Source organism: Stenella coeruleoalba (genome assembly GCF_951394435.1).
Source record: "Stenella coeruleoalba genome assembly, chromosome: 13".
Classification (NCBI taxonomy): domain Eukaryota; kingdom Metazoa; phylum Chordata; class Mammalia; order Artiodactyla; family Delphinidae; genus Stenella; species Stenella coeruleoalba.
In genome coordinates, this window is record NC_137159.1 from 29,766,099 (window position 1) to 29,787,696 (window position 21,598).

Genomic DNA, 21,598 nt, shown 5'->3' on the forward strand with positions numbered 1-21,598 from the left:
GGAAATGGGAGAAGCCCTCCCGCCAGGCTGTGCTCCAGAGTTCCAGCCCACCGGCCAACAGAGGCAGAGGCCTCTATTTTGGAAACGCGATGTTTTTGTGCTCTTTGGTTTTTCTCTAAGTGTGTTCTTGCTGCTCTTGTAGATGAAGCCTGATTCCTGCAAGAGATGTCAGCCCGACAGCTAATGCGATGCTCAGACCACAAGAAAAGGGTGTGTTTATCCAGTCCAGATCATTAAAGCAGGGTGAGGAAACAGAGGGAGGGAACCAAAAAAAATTCCAAGAGCATGGGAGACAAGGTCACAGCCAGGGGTCCAGCAGCCCTCCCAGCCTGGAGAGTTTTTCCGAGGGGCTCCACGTGCATAAGTGGAACCTCTTCCCGGGCATGGTGCAGGTAACTGCCACCCAAGCAAAGATCACCGTGGGCGAGGAGATGCCTGAGGAAGGAGGGCACAGGGTGGAGGGGCGTCCCGGAAGCAGAACAGGCTGGGTCTCCAGGCAGGCCAGACATCAAGCCTCAAAGCCCCCGCCACCCCTACCAGTCCTGCCGAAAGATACACAGTCCCACTGGGAACGTGGCACAGAGGCACACATCCCACACACGCGCCCACCCAGACATCCCCGGCACAGTCACCCCATTCAGGTGCCACAGAGATACACACACCAACGCCGCTTTGTGGTTCAAACTGTTTTATACTGAAATACACAGGGCTGATCCCCAAAAGGGTTGGGATGGGGGAGAAAGAAATGATGAAAGCGGGGTGACCGCAGGGCTCGATGTCGCCAACGCTTGGAGCACGTGCCAGTCCCTCTCTCTGTCTGCCCACCCTGGCAGGACGGTGAGGCCTGGACATCTGGAGACACTCAGCTGAGCAGGGCAGAGGAGGCAGCCAGTCCTGGGCCCGAGAGTCCTCAGCTGAATGGCTTCACCAGCTTCATGGCGGTATAGTTCTGGAGGGAGGGGGGAGAGGCAGGGACAGGTGATGACAGCTGCCAGGGAAACGGAGCTGGGAAAGGTGGCTGATCCGCTCAACCACCTGCCTGCACCTCTCCCTCATCAGCCCCCAGGCCACACTCGGCTCAGCACTCCACCCTGCCAGCGCTCTCGCTGTCACACAAGCCCACACTCCTGCCTGGGGGCCACAGCGCCTGAATTGCTCTGGCTTCTCCCCCATCTCTCCAGGGCCCACCCCCAGGTTCTGCCCAGCTACCGAGAGGACTCTGCCCCTGGCCAGGCCAGGACTGGCCTTTTCCATCAGACAGGTGGCCTGAAGGCACGGCTGCGCTTCTCCCCACCCTCCTCCCACACTGCCCAGCGCGGGAACCTGGGGCTCGCTGGCCACCACGCTCCCGTCCAAAACGCAGAGAGAGAGTTGGGGTGGGGGGTATAGAGGGATGACCCACAGTGCGGGCCAGCCCTAGAGATGGGTCACCCCTGATTAAGCCCTGGCTGCTGCAGGACTGGCAGGAATCTCCCCTCCCCACTCCTCCCCCCAAAACCATGAAAACACATACAACACAACACAGGGCTCCTAATTGGGACAGTATGTTCCCCAGCGCCGCCCAGGAAAGCCAACTCTGGAAACAAAGCCGCCGCTCCTTCCCTGCCAGATCGCCTCCTGCCTCCCCACACTGGCCCTGCTCCCGGCTGCCTCTAGGGCAGAGCTGGGAGGAATCAGACGGGCTGCCCTCCCTGTCCCCCTCCCAGGGGAATTTCCAAGAGGGTGGGAGATGAGGCCAACTGGGGGGGAGCCCCTCTGCACCCAGGCCTCTGCCCCCCAAGGCCTGAAAGCCAGGTGATGGACGGTCACAGGCCTGGCATCCACCAGGTGACTGGGTGACTTGGCTGGAGGGAAGGAGGATACGCCCAGCTTGTAGCAAAGGCCTGCGAGCAAAAGCAGTCTGCAGCCTCAGACCCAGGCTGCCCTACAGCCCTCGCCTAGGATCTCACCCCACATGCCAGCTCTGGAGAGAGAAGGCAGGGCTGGCATTCGAAACAGGACACATCCCGAAGATCTCAAAGGAGATTGATGCTGCTGCTGGGGACTCAGGACACAGGGAAGAGGCTCTGACCAGGGCCTGCCCGCAGGGCTTTGGGGTAAGGCTGCCCCAGGGACGAGAAAGGACCACAGGCTGGAAGGGACTGGAAATCTTCTGTCCGTCTCCCAGCCAAGCAGCAGGGCCTCCTTCCCCAGGTCCCCGAGGCCTAGTCTGCAGCCCTAGTGCCTTGCAGGGGCGGGGCCCTCCCCTCAGCTCTTCAGCAGAAGGCTGGCTTGACATGCAGCCCCCCCTGGGGAAGGCAAAATCGCTCCCCTATCCACAGTGCTAGTCACAGCAGGTCAGCACTGACCTATCCCAGCCCCTCCCTCACGCGACGGGAGGGCCTGGCCACGGTCACTGGGGAGCCACTGACAGAGCCAGAACCCAGCCAACAGCTCCTGACTCCACATGGAGCTGTGCTCCACACAGCAGCGATGCTCTGACCTCGATGTTCCCGAGGCAGATTCTCCTCAGCAGGCCTGGGGTTGGCCCAGGACTCTGCATTTCTTACCAGCTCCCTGGTGCTGCCGCTGCTTGCTCCTCAGCCCACCTCCTCAAGGAGCGAGGGTCCACACCAGCTCCCCTTTGCCCACGCTCCCCGGCCTGGCCTCTCAGTGAGGCGTTAGGCTGTACCCTGTGCTCCCCCTCGTCCCTGGCTTCACTGCATCTCCTCGTGGACCAACAGCTCCCAGAGGCACGGGGCCCACCAGCCTCTCCCTCACCCACACAACACGCCCTCACCTCCCGGACACACTTCGTGCGCTAATAAGGTCTTCACCTGAACCGAGGGGCGGCTGGGTGCCCTCAACATGAGAGGAGGTAAGCCTGAGGACAGGCCAGGTGAGGGCCACTGCGCCTCCCCAACTTGGCCACAGGGCTGCGTCCCAGGGGAGGAGACACAGGGGACCACAAGGGGAGTCCTGGGCCCAACCCCTGAGCCCAGGTCACTGCCAGGGCAGCTACACTCCAGGCACCACCCTTGCTCGTGCCCTTCCAGGGCCCAGCAGCTAACCTTGTACTTGTAATCTGTCTTCCTTTGCTTCAGGAGGGCCCCCCGAACCGAATGAGCTTCAGGGTCCCCCAGCCTGGACCCGCCCCTGGGCCTCAGGCACATTTGGCCAACGGGCCGTGAGTCGTCTCGCTGGGCCTCAGAACAGCCTCAGCCTGGCGCTCCAGGCAACACAGTCAGCTGAGACGAGGGCCCGGCTCGCGGCCCAGCTCACGGTCATCCCAGCTCTAGACCCTCCTTTGTCACTTAGGGTCCAAGGGCTAGCCGGGGCCTGGACGTCCAAACCAGAGCATCCTCTCTGCTGCTCCCACAGTTCATGACCTTAGGGCCTGCAGGGGATTGTTCCGTGGTTTTAACCGTCCTCCTCGTAGGAGGCGTGCTCTGCTGGTACAATGCCTTGCCAGCTACGGTGGGAGAGCGCTCTCGGGGGCCTCCTTCTCCCGGAGGATTCACGAAGCAAAGAGCTCACAGGTGAGTGATTCCCAGAGCGCACTACCCACTGTGGGACAGTGTGCTTGGCCGGCGGCCTGGTGCTGACCAGGGCTGTGGCCGGAACCCCAGACCGGGAGCTGTACACAGGGCTGCCATGCAGCCCTGAGCTGGTCCCTCTCCTCTCTGGATGTGTGTTTCTTTCCATTCAAATAAGGGTGACATGGAGTCGATCACACCATTCCTCTACTTACATACGATTTTGAATTTTTTGTATTAAAAAGTTTCCAAAATTTCAAGAATATTAAAAATCAGGTGTCAGCCTGGGGACACTGTGATCCCTTCTGAGGTTCTAGAGACACTGGGGGTGCTGCTGTGAGGATGAGGGAAGCACAGGCAGGGAAGAGAGCTCCAGAACCTCCTCCCTTGGGAGGGGCCCCTGGAGCTGGGCACAGCAGTCCCCACGGGGGTGGCCCTGGCCACTCTTCGTCAGGCATCAACTGGCTTCTTAGCAGGTGAAAGGGGCCCCAGTGTTTACTGCGCCCAGTGAGACGCTCCTTGCCCACCCCCTCCTCGCCCACACCTTGCCCCACGCCCACCCCACTGCAGCAGGCAGGACACACTTTCTCAGGTTCCCAGGTGGCAGCCCCAGGTCCTCAGCAGGTGCTATCCTCACAAGCAGAGGACCTTCCCCTCTGCTCTGCCATCTACACCTTCCCTGCCCCTCCTGACCCACTCCACACCCTCCTTCAAGAAGGTTCCCCTGCCCATGCCTGCCCAAGGGGCCTCGCCTTCTGCCAACCCCTTGATTACATAGCCCCTCAGGGGCTTGCTGAGGATGCGGTGTCTCCCCATCACGGGCAAGAACTCAGATTCCCTCACTGGGCTAAGAGCTCCCCAAGGGTCTCCTACCAGACTGGGGACTCCCCAGAGCAGGGCCTATGTCTGCCTCATCAGACCATGGACTCCCCAAAGACAGAAGCTACTTCTCTCCATCAGACACGGGGTGCACTTTGAGGACAATGACAGACTCCCCTGAGAACCAGAAGCTGCTGGAGGTCAAGGGCTGTACCTCCCACGTCAGACCAGGAGCTCCTCCAAGACAAGGGTCTGTGCCTCCCCACTCAGGCCAGCTTACCGGGAAGGAGTAGACGAAGATGCCCAAGAACAGCAGGAGAATGAAGAGAAGGATGAAGAGGATGATGGCGCACCGGAACCGCCGCCAGAGGATAAACTTCATGGTCTTGTACGGAGAGGTGAACCAGAGGAAGGAGGTGTCAGGGCGCCTGTGAGTGAGATCCCAGAGGTCAGCAGGGTACCTCCCACCAGGGCTGCTCCCTCCGGGTCCTGCTCACAAATTGCCCTGGCCCACCCGAGTCAGCCCCCCAGACCTGCCCAGCCTCCAGGCCCCCAGCCCCTGTCCACACCTGCATCGCCCTCTCCTCCCAGCCTTTGCTACAGTGTGAGCCCCGCCCACGTTGCCCTCCTCTTCTTGGTGCTGTCAAGCCCTGCACACCCTCAGGGACCCCGTGCTCAGCCACCCTGTCCAGGTCACCTTCCCTGCCACTCTCTCCTTCCTGATCCAGGACTTAGTCACAGACTAGAGATTGGGGACTGGGCAGAGCTTAAGGGGGCTCCACGTTAGGTGAGCTACGGTCCACGAGCCCCAGAGAAGCTAAGCCACTGGGCTAGAGGCACGGGGCTCGTTCACTGGCAGGGAGTGAACCCAGAAAGCTGATTGTGTCTCATAACCAAGAACCTCAAATCCTTCCCCTAGGTCAGCCTCACAAGTCAAAGAGCGGGCAGGATTTTGTGTCTCAGTAACGGCCGTTTTCACATCTGCTTGCGTGCTGCTGGGTCTCCTGGGTCTCTCTGTCTTTCCACCCAGATCCCAGCATCCTTGGGCAGGGATGCCTCTCCCTGCTCTGCCAGCCAGCGGCACTCAGGATAGCGCTATAACAAAGTGGGCTGTCTGTGCTAAGTGTGACTTGAGCTGAGCAGGCCGTGGAAAGGGACCCAGCGAATGCAGCCCCGCCCACTCCCCCCCACCCCCCGCCCCCGAACAGCCATCTTTCAGGCTCCGGTAACTGCCTTCAAGGCTTCTGCATCCACTGGATTGGGATGTAGTTCCCACCCTTAGAGGCCTGTGAGGTAGGGGAGGCAGGGACTAGGCCCCCATTTCACAGCTGGGAAAATTAAAGCTGAAAGGCCTTTTGAAAGCCACATTGACACCATAGGAGAGCCATGGAAGGCAGCTTGGTCAGGGAAAGAGCTTGGTCAGGCTCCGGGGCCAATCAGACCAGGTGTGAGAATTTCAGCTTCGCCACTTTCCTTGGAATGACCTTATTTAACTTTGCTGTGATTGTTTTCTCATCTGTAAAGCGGGGATACTAACAACGACTCAGCAGGGAAGGTTCCATGACACAACATATATATGACAGCACGCCTGGCCTACAACCAAGAGCTACCCAACAGCGCCTGCTTCTGGAACTAGCTGACGAGCCCAGCGTGTCCTGGAATGATGTCTGTCACCTGCCCCCTAACAATGTGTACCCTTGGATGAGTCACACCCCTCTCTGGGCCCTGGGGCCTCTGTGCGGCTATACGGTGAGTGCCTCCTGAACTGTGGATACTCCTCCCCGTCCCCTTGGGCATCAGGGCTCAGGGACTGAGCACCAACCTTGGGTCCTCGAGCTTGGGGTTCATGTTGGGCTCATCCCGGCCCTGGCCGGCCGGCCGCTCCTCATGTTCGCTCTCGGCCACAATCTCCAAAGTCATCTCCAACTTGCCCTGAGGGGACAAGGGGGACCTGATCAGAGACATAAAGGCTTGGCCCCATGGCTTGGAGAGGAGCCAGGCCAGGACAGATGTAAAGGTCACTTTATGATTTGTTTGAAAAAAGATACAGGGTGATCTGCTCATAAAAGTACCTGCTCCTTGCAGAACACATAGCAACTACGGAAATGTATAAAAAAGGAGACTGTCACCCATACTTCTACTGTGTAGAGACAAGCACTCGTAATACTTTATTCATCAGAGCTATTTTTCTTTGCAAGTATATGAAATGTCACGCTGTGTATATATGGTTCTATAGCTTGTTTCTTTCATTTAGGAATATATTTTATTATATAATTATATACTCTTTAAAGTCTGCTTTTCATGCTGTATCTATGCTATGGTTGACCATAATTTATTTAGTAAACCAGTTATTTTGGTTCGTTTAGGTTGTTTCCAACTCTTTGTTGTTATAAATAAACCCTAAATTTTTAATTTTATGGGGTTATTTCTTTAGGAGAGATTTTAGAAGTGGGATGAAAAGTTTCAAGGGCATAAATATTGTTAAGTCTCTGGCTATATATTACTACATTGTTTCCCCAAATGGTAAAAATCATTAGCCTGCCCAGCAGAGGTAAATGAGAGGGCTGTCTCTCTGCATCCTCACTAGCAATAAGTGTTTCTATTTTTTAAAAATCCTAATATAATACATAAAAAATGTTTTCACATTTTAAAGCATTCCTTTATGTAATTACTAGGGGAAATGAACCTTCTTAAATATGTAATGGCCACTGTACTGCTTTATGTATTATCTATGTAGGCCTTTTGCTCATTTTTCTTTTGAGATGTTAGTATTTCTTATTAATTGTTATAATTTGTTATACAACACGGATATTTTATTTCAAGGGCCACTTTAGGGATTGGCTGGCTCTCTGCCATTTCTAAGTACAGTTGACCCTTGAACAACACGGGTTTTAACTGCACAGGTCCACTTATACACAGATTTTTTCAATAAATATACAGTTGGCCCTCATTTGCAGGTTTCAGATCTGTAGATTAAACCAAACACAGAAGGTGGACTATGAGACTTGAGCACCCATGGATTTGGTGTCCACGCGGGCTCCTGGAACCAACCCTCTGCTGATACCAAGGAAGGACAGTAAACTCATTTACTTCCTCTGCAGAGGAAGGATGATTCTCCGTGGTCCCCAGTCACACGCCTGGGCAGACCTCTGGGCAGGGAGAAGAGGACAAGGACGGTCCCTTATAGGGTTCTGCTCAAATGGGAGTGGCATGACCCCTGTCCTCCACAGGAAGCCCAGCCAGAGGGGAACCCAGGACACAGATCACTGTGAAGGCCAAGGAGCAAGTACAAATTAAACAGCGTCCACGGGAGATTAGGGCATCTTTAGATTTAGATGGGCTTTCCTGGGATACGAGCCTCGAGGAGACGAAGGCGGGGAACTGGCAGGGAAGAGGGACAGTGTCTTGGGAAACAGACAGGGAGGGCAGGATAGAGGGAGAGGAACACGTCTGTGCTCAGCGATTTCTATGGACGTGTCACTTCCACCAACCAGAGGGAACAGACTTACCGCCAGTATCTTCTTCTCACCCTCGTCCGCCACACAGGGCCACCAGCCCTTCACTGTTTTCTGTTCAAAAAGGGACACAAACCACTCCGGGTGGAAAGTGTCATCCAGCTGGTCCAAGGAACACTTCTCAGCGGTCTTGGCAGGCTTGGGCATGCGGTTGAGGTCCAGCTGCAGAGAGCCTGTGGCAGAGGAGGGTGCTTTGGCCCACGCTTTCTCAGTCACTGCCAGCCTAGGACCACCCTGGGGCTGGGCAAGTTCAGCCTCCTCAGCTTCTATCCATGGTCTTAGCCCCATGGCTCAAACTCCACTCCCCACCCACTGCCTCTCATTCCATCTGTACAGCAGCTTCCCATCCATCTATTCATGCACGCATATGCCTGCTACTGTGCCCTGACTGATTCACCCTTAACAGAACTTCCCACCTGCTCAACTGTTCATCTTACTATGCACAAATTCACTCATTCACCCATCGTCTACATCCATCAACCATCAACTTTTTAAACTGTTTTTAGTGCAGTAAAATATTTATAGATAAGATAAAATTTGTTATTTTAACCATGTTCAGATGTATACTTCAGTGGCATGAATTACATTCACAACATTTTGCAACCATCAGCACTACCTATTTCCATAACTTTTTCATTCCCCCCAAACAGCAACTCTGTATCCATTAAGTAATAACTCCCCATTCCCCTCTCCTCTCAGCCCCGCTAACCTCTAAATCTACTTTCTGTCTCTATGAAAAAGCCTATTCTAGACACTTCATATAAGTGGGATCATAAAAATTTATCCTTTTGTATCTGGCTTATTTCACTTGGCAAATTTAGTTTTCCAGATTCATCCATGTTGTAGCATGTATCAGTACTTCATACTTTTTATGGCTGAATAATATTCCATGGTATGTATATACCACATTTTGTTTATCCATTCATCTGTTGATGGGCACTTGGATTGTTTCCACCTTTTGACTCTTGTGAATGATGCTTCTCTGAACACTGGTGTGCAGATGTCTTAGTCCCAGTTTTTAATTCTTTTGGGTACATAACTAGAAGTGAAATTGCTAGGTCATATGTTTAGCTTTTTGAGGAACTGCCAAACTTTTTCCCAAGCAGCTGCGCCATTTTACATGCATACCACCAATGTACAAGTGTTCCAATTTCTCCACATCCTCTCCAACACTTGTTATTTTCCATTTTTTGTTTTTGCTTTAGCTTTTTTATAGGTATAAGTGTTATCTCATTGTGGTTCATCCACCAATTTTTTCATCTGCCCACCTAGTTATCCAAGGAGCTATCTTTCTATACTGCTTCATCTACTCATCTATTTTATCCACCTTCTCCAAGAATAGTCCCATCTACTGGGTTGAGCCATATGAAAATTCTGGTATTCAACTATATTTGACGTATAAAAACAGCAATTTCATGAGGTTTCACCTAATCCAATTCCAACAACACGAAGTCAATGGGATTGGAGCATAGGTTACTGAAGGGATTAAGTGAGAGAGGTAAATCTAAAAAATATTTTCCAAGGCCAAATTGAAGAAATTCTGTAACAGGGAAGAGCCAAATCTGACCACATGTTGGATCTGTTTCTCTTACTTTAACCTTTTCTTTCCACTGCTTTTGTTCACTAAAAGGATACTGTCTATACAGAATGGCCTGCCTTGGGGAACCCTGCCCCTCTGCCTGAATGTTGAACCAAGGCGCCTTTTTCAGGGAAACATCCAGAACCTGTCCATCTGTGGATGGCTATAAGAAAGAAGAAATTAACACATCCCCTCCCCGAGGCTGGCTATTCCAGGTGATGTTTGCAAACCTTATGGCCTTTTTACTTTACTTCATCATCTCCTCCGCCTCTTTGTGCTATAAAAGAAACTGGCATCCAAACCCCAATAAGATGGTTATTTTGAGACATTAGTCTGCAATCTTCTCAGTCTGCCAGCTTTCCGAATAAAGTCGTATTCCTTGCCTCAACACCTCATCTCTGATTCATTGGCCTGTCATGTGGCAAGCAGAGTGAGCGTGGACTCGGTAACAAATTTGGCAAGCCAGCCAGGAGGCTTGCCGTTTTTTGGCTAGACAGCCCCGGTCAGGGAACATTGTGGCAAGGCCTAGCAGATGCCAGGACCATTTGTCCTGAGGATCTTCCCTTCAAACTTCCCTCAAGCGGTGCCAGCTACTGCAGCGCTTGGCAGTTGAAGCAAGGAAAATACCAACTTCTACGAGTCCACAGACTCAATTTTGTACGGTTAGTCTACCCAATTCAGTAACCAGTTCATTTGTTTTGGTCTTGGTCTTGTTTTGCTTTTGTGTATCCTTTTGTGTTGCGAGTCGATGAACTCGACTTTGTATGGTAAGTTGCTCCAGCGTGCACACTGGCAACATATTTCCCTCTCACTTTGGGCTTTTCCTTTACAGGATAAGCCAATTTGTTTGATTGGGGTACCCTACTGGAGGGGGAAATTGTTGTTGGACTCTACCTGATTTGGAGCCAGTTCGTTGGTTTTGTAGGGTAAGTCTACCCGATTTGGGAACTAGTTTGTTGGTTTTGCAGGTTAAGTCTACCTGATTTAGGAACTGGTTCATTGGTTTTGGTCTTGGTTTTGTGTGCACCGATGCTAGAATTTGTTTGGGCCTTTTGTGTTGGAATTTGTTTGTGTCTTTTGTGTTTTGGTGTTATCAAACTTATAAAAAATGGAAATACTCCATCTATCCTGAAGGAGAGCCCTTTGGGGTGTATATTAGATAAATGGGCAAAACATAGCCATGAGCCTATGACTAAGAAAGACATGATACACTATTGTAATAGGGTGTGGACCCAATATATGTTAGGATCAGAAGAATGATGGTCCCTGAATGGCTCACTCAATCATTATATGATCTCGCAGTTAGAAGTGTTTTGCAAAAGAGCAGGCTGCACCAGCAGTTTCTCCAACTGCTCCCCCCCCACATGCCGCCAACATATTCACCGCCTCCTGTTTCCCCTACCCATGGGGATCAAATAGAAGCTTCTATGATAACCCCCAAGGCACAGGGACCTGGTTTAGTATCACCATCTAAGACCCAACAGGACACCCAATTTGGACCAGGGGCCACTTCTACAGCAGGGCAGTTTCCCTTGTGCTGACATCCTGTAAGAGGCCAGGGGACTCCCCTGGACTTGAGGCATCCGATTCTAATTTCCCCACAGGAGCCCCAGATAACTTAGACAGTGGAGAACAAGTTGATTGACTACCTTCCCTATTTATCTTAAGAGGCTTGTAAATGTTAAACAAAGGGGAAACAAAGGCATCCTAGGAAAAACTTGACTGTATCTTCGAGATGTGAGTGTCCTATCTGGTCTTCTCAGGAACGCTCATCTCTGCCATCTTTTTGAAATGCAAACTTTGAGAAAAGGGCAAAGTAATTTAGAAATTGACTTGTCAAGGATAAGTTAAAAAACTAAGTGTTTTTTCTGTAAAAATTCAGCCATCTAGACAAGTGAACTTGATTTGTTCCATCTGCCAGAAACCTAAATTTAATCCAACCTCTTTTTGTAAACTGATGGGTTTTATGTTGCTGTACGTGACTCAGGGCTGAAATTTTGAAATGAGAACTATGGTGTCTCTGTTTGTTTGTGTCCTTGTATGTGTCTTTGTCTTTGGATAACATTGCTGGGGTTGATTTGCGGATGAGCTCTATTTAATTGGCTTAAAGAAGAGTAAGTTCTTACAAACCAAACAATTCTAAATACAAGAAAAATTAAGCTAAATGAATTTCAGGTTCATGTGCACTGAGAAATATTCAGTATTAATGTTTGTTTGTTGATCTAATTAATATAGACATGTCATTAGAGTCATCAGCATTAAGTATAATACTTTCATTATGCCTAGGTTTAATATAAGCTAAATAAAATCTTGTTATATCTGTTGCAAATTTATCAGCAAGGAAAGTAACTTGATGTAAAGAAACTTTTAAGGAAAGAAAATGCAAATGAGATAAGAGCTTTAGGTGCACTTTTTAAAATAATTATCTTTATCTAAAATTAATCTCTCCAGAGCTTCCCTGGTGGTGCAGTGGTTAAGAATCCGCCTGCCAATGAAGGGGACACAGGTTCGATCCCTGGCCTGGGAAGATCCCACATGCCATGGAGCAACTAAGCCCATGCACCACAACTACTGAGCCTCCGCTCTAGAGTCCACATGCCACAACTACTGAGGCCTGTGCTCCACAACAAGAGAAGCCACGATAATGTAAAGCCCATGCACCACAATGAAGAGTAGACCCTGCTCGCCGCAACTAGAGAAAGCCCACGCACAGCAATGAAGACCCAACATAGCCAAAAATAAACACAAACAAATAAATTAAAAAAAATAAAATTATTAATCTCTGCAGATATTCCACAACTTGAAAGTTAGAATTGTGCTAAAATAAGTTAAGTCATGGAAGGTTTATGGAAAGTGGACCCCAAGAAAAGAGTTTTGTAGATGGTCAGGATTGACTAAGTTTAAAATAAGTTTAACTGAGTAAATGAATTTTAAAAGTAAGCTGGTCAAAAATTTGAATTTGGCTTTTCTCTCTGTTAAGAAGACAAGGTTTCTTAAGATTCTGAACTGCCTCTGATAACAGATTTTAAGTTTTTCTACCTTTTAAGTGATCTGTTCTGTATTTGCCTTTGAAATCTTTTACTGTTACTTCCGCTAAGTGAATAACTATTGTTTCACAGTGACCTGAGATCCTATCTGACTGTTTAAACCCTTTTGATATTTTTTTGACAAAACTTCACAAATCAAATTATAATGAAGGGGCTTCCCTGGTGGCACAGTGGTTGAGAGTCTGCCTGCCGATGCAGGGGACACAGGTTCGTGCCCTGGTCTGGGAAGATCCCACATGCCGCAGAGCGGCTGGGCCCGTGAGCCATGGCCGCTGAGCCTGCGCGTCCGGAGCCTGTACTCCACAACGGGAGAGGCCACAACAGTGAGAGGCCCGCATACCGCAAAAAAAAAAAAAATTATAATGAAGTTCCTTTGAACTCTAGCTAACTTTGGGATGCTTCAAAGGGCCCCTGAAACACCCCAAAGAGAGATATTAACTAATTAGGTTCACTTGGTATGTTGAATTACATGGGAAGTGTCAAATAAGTAATAGATCTTCTTAGGTTATACTGTATGGCAAATGATACCGGTATTCTAGAGATTATATGGAGTTCCTAAAATCTGATGTGTGCTGGTAAAACGTTATCCGTCATAATTCTAGTTATTATCTAAATGTGTTGCACGTCACAGCACTAACCAAGTTACTATGTCAATTGCATTGTAATCGGATTTAAACAGGCCTTCTTAAGTCTTTCGTCATTATAGACAGTTATGGTTTCACTCTGATGATGCCTTTGTAAAAATGCTTCCTCTTCAAGAAGATTCATAGGAAGGACTTTGGATAAATACAAGTTTCTGGCTTTCAGGCCATAATGCTGGACTGGCTAAGAAATTGAAGAATTCTAATGGGAAACCTGATGGCTTATAAAGCTGTTAGCAGGAAGGATTCGTTACATAGAACTCAGTAAAGTGGTGAATATGGTTATAATTTTTATGGTTTCTATCTGAAAAATGACTGCTTTAAATCTGTGTTTTCCAGGTGTAAGGAAAACCTTCGCCTTAAGCTAATTATGACTCACGGTAATTTGGTAAATTATACCTTTGTAAGCCAAATGGTTTGTATTTTGTGTCTCCCTGCATTGTCTTTGTCAATGTTACTAGCTGCATTACTTATATCCTGTCTATTTTATAAGACCGTTGTCTCTTACAGTACCCAGTGTGTAACCAGGCTTCCAACAAAACTTCTATGGCTAAACATCTTGAGGAAATAGATCACATTTATAACGTAAAATAATTGTAATAGTGTGATTCTAGGTATGGGAAGAAGCAACAAGGGAAAATGTCTCCTGGATCATAGTTAGATAGGGGATCCAGAGAATCTTTAATTATCAATAGGGCCTAATCCCAAAACTAGCACTTGGAGTGGCCCACCAAGAATTTTTGCCTGATCTGGGATGAGCCTCCCAGCGCCGTGGGACAAAAGTTGATCATGAAATGTCTCCCAAATATTGGTCAAAATCCCGACCAAGAGGAGAGGATCTGAGAAATTGAATATTTCCTGCCACATCAGTCATTAGCGATTGCAGCCCTCCAACGTGAGCCGGTGAACCCTGAGGAAACTCAGGATATGAGAATACAGGATACAGGCCCCAGATAGCTAAGGTGCATATCAAGGGAGTGATTTCAGTGAGCCCAGACTCTTGCATTTTCCCATGCATAGAAAAGCGCTAAATTCCTTAACTTGAAGTGCTCCCTCCCAAGCTTGAAGCCCTCAAAATTCCCACTGAATACATCATAACTCTCAACTTTTAAGCTGTGAATATTTTTTAAGGCTACAGGTGTAAAGGAGACGCTTTCCAGAGAGGAGCAAAAGAAACAATGTTTGGAACACTGACACCGATGGACACTCCCAGAAAGATCCATCTGATGAAGCAGTTAGAACGGCCATCGCCCCTTCTTCCACAAGATTGTGGAATGGATATTGACAGTGGGGAATTGTAACAGGGAAGAGCCAAATCGGACTATATGTTGGATCTGTTTCTTTTACTTTAACCTTTCCTTTCCACTGCTTCTGTTCACTAAAAGGATACTGTCTACACATAATGGCATAATGTCTATACATACTGTCTATACTCAGGGAACCCTGCCCCTCTGCCTGAATGTTAAACCAAAGTGCCTTTGTTCAGGGAAACATCCGGAACCGTCCACCTGTGGATGGCTACAAGAAAGAAGAAATGAACACATCCCCTCCCGGAGGCTGGCCATTCCAGGTGATATTTGCAAAACTTATAGCCTTTTTACTTTACTTCCTCATCTCCTCCCCTTCTCTGTGCTATAAAAGAAACTGGCATCCAAACCCCAATAAGATGGTTATTTTGAGACTTTAGTCTGTCATCTTCTTGGTCAGCCGGCTTTCCAAATAAAGTCGTATTCCTTGTCTCAACACCTCGTCTTCAATTCTTTGGCCTGTCGTGCAGTGAGCAGAGCAAGCCTGGACTCGGTAACAATTCTTGAATACCATACAAAGGAGATTAGGTTTTTTTCAGTGTGGAATGCTCAGTTACTGCAAGTATTCATTGACTGGATCTATTTTTCTAGATTTCTTTCTTTCCATTCATCCATTTATCCTTCCATACATCTATCTGCTTTGACTTAACTGTCTACATCCCTCTAGAGCTACCATTTGCTGAGCACTGTATCTATCCATTAATCAGGTCATTATTCTATCCAGCATTTGTTCAACTCTATCAGCATTCATCTATCTATCCACCCATCTACACATCTCTCCATCCCTCAACTACAGATGAATGTTTATTTCCCATTTTAAACATGATCCCAAGATAATATTAAGTAAAAATCAGGATATTAAACTATATATACTATATCTACATAAAGACTGTAAGGAAACATAGGATTATTTCCTGATGGCAAAATTACAGATCTTAACTATCATTTTTAAAATAAAAGTAATAAGTACTCAAAAGAAGTAAAATATGTAATTAGAAAATACATTATGAAGGGGGAAAAAAGAAATCTCTGAATAATACTGTAAGTCGCTAAAAGAGTAGATCTTAAAATTTCTCTTCACAAGAAAAAACATTGTTAACTACATAACTTATTTTGGCTATCACTTCACAATATACACAAACATCCAATTAAAAAAAAAGAAATCTACGGAGTTAAAAAGTAGTAGTTTTATTTTTAAAAACAAAAGATGATCCTGTTTAATTTTATTTTGGACACTGTTTTCTCATTCAATAAAATGCAATTTTTTGTTTGTCTTTTTAAAATTGATTTTCTAAAGCCTCACCTCATAAAGGCAAGATTGATAGACTGATGCTAAAAAAATTATTTAGTCTGTAAGCAAAAAAAAATTCCATAAAAATGTGAAAAGCAATTGAAAAATGGAGAAATTATTTGTAATGTGTCCTTACTATATAAAAAGCTCTGAAAATCAACAATAAAAGAGGACCATCCCAAAACCACGAAAAAGAAAATCCCATCAACAATATGGATAACAACATATTTTTAAAGTTGTACCTTACAAGTAATGAAGAAATGCAAAGAAAGATAAAAATGAAGTACCGCATTGGCAATTTTTTTAAAAAAAAGATAACACTGGCAGCAAAAGTTTAGGAAAAATGGTGCCGTTAAGGCAAACAGGGCACAGGTGAGAATATAAAAATGTAAAATCTTTCTAAAGGGCTATTGAACAAAATGTTTCAAAAACCACTAAAATGTACAAAGACTCTAAAAATCTGCTTCTTAGAGTTCAGGAAAGATACGCACAAAGGGTCCAAAAATGTAAGCCTAGGCTGTCACTCATGCAGGAAATCCTAGAGATGAGCCGAGTACGCACCTGGGGGGGACTAATGAGGGTCTGATGGGACATCAGGCAGGACATTAAGCACCATGATGCAGATACAATGCAGATGGATAACTCCTGACAGAAAGAATGTTTTTAATATATTGTTTTCCCCAAAATCAAGATCTAAGACAGTATGTGTAACATAAACCAATTTTGCTATCTATATGCCATATATGCATGTGTATATATATGTATAAAATACACATATAACACATATGTGTTTGCTTGTATAAGATACATGCCAAAATAATAATACACGCCAAAGTGAAGGTTATCTTAGTTATATTAGTGAAGGTTATCTCTGGGTAGTGAGATTATAATAAAACAGGAAGGGGAAGCATTGCTTATCTCCGGTTTCTAATTTTGCCACAGGAATTATGTATTCCAGAATAATATGTAAGAGAACAAAAATCCAACTTAGTGCTATGATTTTGACACCCTGAATCTTTTACAGTGAAGTTGTGGAGCAGCTGCCAGTCCTCCAAGTTCAGGGGACCAGGCTCGGGGTCAGGGGGAAGTGGGGTGAAGAGCAGCCCAACGGGCAGGCAGCCCTCCTCCCCATTCCTACTGGGGCTGCTCCTCAGAGCATCCTCTGCAGGGGCCCAAGAGCTCGGTGACTTCTGCAATCACTGGCCACACAGGGAGGGCTCCAGTGATTCGTCCAAGCCCGCCCTGCCCCCAGGTGGCAGAGCAGAACTGCAACACAGGACTCGTGACTTCCTGGACCGCCTTTCTCACAGGTTCACTATTTCTTTACTGAGGTGAAATTCACATAACAAAATGCACCATTTTAACCATTGTAAAGTGTACAACTCAGTGGCTTTTAGTATATTCACAGCGTTGTGAGACCACCAGCACTATCTAATTCCAGAATATTTTCATCACCCCTAAAAAAACACCAGACCCACGAGCAGCCGGTCCCCAACCTCCTCTCCTTCCAATCCCCGGCAACCACTTTCTGCCTCTGTGGATTACGTATTGCGGACATTTCATGTAAAGGAATCATACGATATTTGTACTTTTGCGTCTGGCTTCTTTCACTTGGTGTGTTTTCAAGGTTCACCCATGGTGTAGCATGATCTCATTTCTTCTTGTGGCTGAATAACATCCTATCGTAGGGATAGGCCACATTTTCCCAGTGAACTTTTATAGCTGTGATGGGGCGGCTCCTTACAGTCCAGCCAGCAGGCCCCACACCTCACCCTGTGAAGGCACCATCTCCACCTCGTCCTCCAAGCCAGCGCTCCCTGTTCCACAGTCAGGGTTGCAGCACACTTTCCCTCAGCAGAGTCCTGGCCCCAGGTGTGTTCATTTGCTCAGTCTCTGGGGCACAAGGGCGAAGAGAGCCTTGAGCCACTCACTCACTAGACTGAGGAGGCAGGGATCCTGTCACGTGAAAGGCCAGACAGCCAGTGACGGAGCTCCTGCTTGCACTGCCTTCACCCTGCGCTCCCCTCTCTTCCTTACCTGGGTCCTACCAACCAACACGGCCCAGCGTTCAATGCCACCTCGGCTGGAAGGCCACCCTGCTGGCCACCCTGATCACCCTGGCACTACCCTGTGTCACCGACCTCACTCAGCACCAGGGACCAGTGACCCTGAGCTCCCTGATCCTCCTGCCAGCCTTCCCACAAGGCCTGAGAGAGGGGTTCTGGGGCAGCCCCGACAGGCAAGATGGCGCTGACCGGAAATGGTGCTTACCCAGAAAGTCATCAAAGGAGAACTTGTCGTTGTCCCAGATCTGGAATACCGCTCGGGCAGGGATCTTGCTCTCTGTCTTGTCCAGCCTCCAGAAAGCATCCTGGCCCAGAGGAGAAGCAGAGGAGGAAGCAGGAGAGCAGGATTAGAGAGGAGCAGTGGTCCCTTCTAGCCTGGAAGGCTGCCTGGAGGAGGCAGTGGAGGGGGACGTCCCTTAGGGACTTGCCAGAGTCAGATCCTAGCAGGAAGACTGTTGAGACCCCAGAGGGCAGTGTTCAAGGGCCCAGGAGGGGACCACGCAGGCTCACTTGACATAAGGTAGCTCCTTTAATCCTCGCAATTCCATGAGTCAAGGTTCTCATTGCCGTTTTACAGACGACGTAACAAAGGCTTTGAGAAGTTAAGAATTTGCCCAAAGTCTGACAGGTAATAAAAACAACATTAATATGCACTTCTTAGGCATCAGCCTTTTCCCACTATGAAATCATTTATGCTTCCAACGACCTATGAGGAGATACTATCTTGAGGAAACCAGAGCGAGTAATTTATCCAAGTCACCCAGCTGGGAAGTGGCAAGCTGGATTCCAACCCAGTCAGTCAGGTTCAAGAGTCTCTTAATCCTGCCCCTGCGATCTTGGTGACAAGGTGGGCTGGCTGGGAACCCGGTGTCAGGGGGGACCCCCCGACACACCACTGTAAGGATCTGGCACTGGGGGCAGTGTCCCCAGCCCACCCCACCTTCACCTCCAAGAGCTTGCCCTGGGGCACACCGAAAGCTCCCGGTGCTGGGAAGTTCACCAGCCCACTGCTGTCCCCTCCCCGCTTCCTCAGACCAGTCAGCCTGAAACTGCACTGTCTTGGGCTTCTCTCCACCAAGGCCTCGTGGAGCAGCTGAGGGCTGGGGACTGGCACGCTGAGGCCTGGATCCACCCCTGGGTCCAGTCACATTCAACCCAAAGGACCGTCCCTGGGGCTTTCCCACTCACACCTATTCTCTGTCCTCTCACTGTAGCTTTACCTGCGTGGGTGGCAAGGACCCACTGACGATCCCGCAGATGGTGGGTGCCAGGTCACAGCAGGGACCTGGACCCAGTCTCAGGGGGACAGACTCCACGGGAGTCTTGTCTGGGCCCAGGTGCCCTGTGTACACAGCCTTGGTGGCCCCTTCAGATCACACGGACCCCACAGAGGTCCTGTGACCAAAGGCCGTGGCCGGTGCCCCCGAGGAATGATCACCTTGTGAAGCCGTTGGCTGTAGCCTGCACTGCTGCCTGGGCTGGTGAAGGGGCTCAGGTCCCCACCTGGCCCCTCGCCCCCAGCCCCCATCTGGCGCCTCCCCCTTTTCCAGGCCCCAGCCCTCCTGCAGGTGCCTCCCTCCTCTGGCGGGGCTTTTATGGCCAGCTCTGCAGGCCTGCCTGTACAGGACGCCAGCATCCTCCGTGCCTCTGGCCGGCCCGGTTTATGGGCTCAGTAATGAGCCAGAGGTTCAAACAGCCCCTGGTGGGAGCAGCTGGGCTGGGGCTCCAGCCTGGGGATGGCCCCCCAGGTCCCAGGCACTCATTACGTTCCCAGTCTGGGCCCTTTTACTAGCTGTTTATTTGCAGGGTGGGTGCCTGACGCACAGGCCCGCTCCGGTGGGTGTGCTGGGCTCCAGGTGGGGAGCCGGCCAGGGCAACCAGCAGTGGTTCAAAGCCGCCGGATGAAAGGAGACCTTGTACTTTACAACAGTCTCGTCTGGTTAATGGGGTCCCTGGAGGGCCTGCCTGCCAGAGGCGCTGAACCCCTCGGCAGAGGGCTGGCTCTGCAGCAGGACCAAGGAGCCAAGAGGCTGTGCAGTGCCGCTGCACTAACCGCCCCCAGGCTTAGTCCCCTAGCCCAGACCAGCTAATTGGTGCCCCACCGTGGGCACGGCTCCCCCTGCCTCCCAGCGTCCTTTCTCCCAGAGGGACCCGATGGCCCTGTCTCCGGTCAAGCCAGTTCCTCCCTCCTGTTCCTGGATGACTTCAGAACCCCTTGATTGTTCTCAACCTCCTCTTCTGACCTCTGCCACACACACCCCTCCAGCCGCCCTCTCCGGAGCCTGGCACCAGGCAGGGGGAAGTCCCGTTCCCTCAGCCCTCACCACTCCGGGCCACTCCCAGCCTCCTTGACTCCTCCCAGCTCAGCATCCCCCATAGCCTTCTCCTTCTCCCAAGGCCAGCCCAGTCCTGCGGGCCATCGGGCCAATGGGTCAGTTCCCTCAGCCCCTCTCTTCCTCTGGAACTCCACTGTGGGTCAGTTCAACTCCCTGCTTCCTTGCTGGTGTCTAAAGGGCAGAGATGAAACCCCACTGTTGCCAAAATGGAGCCCCCTCAAATTCTTAATCAGCAATCCCATTGGGCCCTCAGAACTGCCGGGTACCACCAGTTAGCTCCCTCTCCCTCTGCCTTTCTCTCCCCCTTTGTCTCCTTCACTCAATAATGGCTGCTTCCCGCCTTTGTCGTTTGTCTCAAATCACCTGCCACAGTGCCAGGAGATTCTCTCTCTTCCTACTTTGTAGCAAGAACAGAAGACTCTGCTCCCTGCGACTCCTTGCACCCATCTCCACCTGTCACAACAGAGAGGTGGTCCCGCCTCCCGTGTTGGGCCGATCGGCATCTCTCAGCCTCGGTTCCCCAGCCACGCCTCACCCCATGTAGGGCTTGATGAGCACGGGAGGTGGCCTGAAGGAGGGCCTGGCCGCCCTTCCCCATTCCCTCCGTCCACAGCAAGGACAGGCACTGTTTGTTTGACTTGGAGCTCTCCCCAGCAAATGCAGCATTTGGTTTGTTATGGAAACATCTTTTGATAGACAAACATGCTGAACAAAGGCAAACAGGATTAAACCTACAAACAGGCCAGGCTTTCCTTGACGGCACAGCATCCAGGGCTGTTGCTAAACTCTGCTTTCTGGTAGGCATCCCTGGGTGAAAGAATTCATTTAACCTTATTTAACCCATATTTTCTTTTGTTTGATGGTTTCAGAATGTTCAGCGGAACATTCTGGTTTCTCTGAAGTGCAGATGATTCTGTCTGTTGGGTTAGGAAGGGGTCATGGGGGAAGGATGCAATGAAGAGGACCTAGGCAGCCGAGGTCCATTACACATTTCCCTTCTTTAAGCCACACAACCGTTCAGGACAGAAAGAGGAGTCGCAGAAGCTTTGCCTTGGAGCCCTGCGCCACCTCTGGAAGGAAACAGGACCAGCAGGACCCAAACTCCAGAGAGGTATTCACCCTGTGGAACAGGAGAGCTTGTGCAGGCAGAACTGATTCTAGGCGGGACGCCGTAGTTAGAAGCTCCAACAGACGGGCCCTCCGCCTCCGGAAGCTGCCTGCCCACGGCACCCTCCTCACTGTGCTCTGGGGGCTGCTCCCTAAGGGCAGGCTCGGGGCCACCACCCGCCTTGGGACCCGCCTATTTCAGGAGGAGAGAGTTCACGGCCCAGAGGAGGCCTCAACTAGAAGATGCTAACCCACAAAGAGCTGAGGTCTCTGGAGCTGCCCCTTCCCCACGCTGAGGCACCGGGCCTCCCCAGGTCTGAGAGATACTAGCCTGGACAGTGGCCACAGGCCCCGGGCACAGAAATGGGAGAAAGG

General features: G+C 49.7%; 1 protein-coding gene across 9 annotated transcripts in view; it reads right to left on the reverse strand.

Annotated features, from left to right (window-relative positions):
• Window positions 1–712: 712 nt before the first annotated feature.
• Window positions 713–21,598, reverse strand: part of DYSF (dysferlin) — a gene marked incomplete at its 5' end in the record, with an annotated part of 221,322 nt that continues 200,436 nt past the window's right edge. For all 9 annotated transcript variants that reach the window (XM_079941051.1, XM_079941049.1, XM_079941047.1 and 6 more), the window contains 5 exons: window positions 713–949; window positions 4,615–4,762; window positions 6,157–6,266; window positions 7,844–8,022; window positions 17,986–18,085. In XM_079941051.1, coding sequence (XP_079797177.1) covers window positions 911–949; window positions 4,615–4,762; window positions 6,157–6,266; window positions 7,844–8,022; window positions 17,986–18,085 — 576 coding nt within the window. In that variant the 3' untranslated portion in view covers window positions 713–910. The remainder of the gene's footprint in view (window positions 950–4,614; window positions 4,763–6,156; window positions 6,267–7,843; window positions 8,023–17,985; window positions 18,086–21,598) is intronic.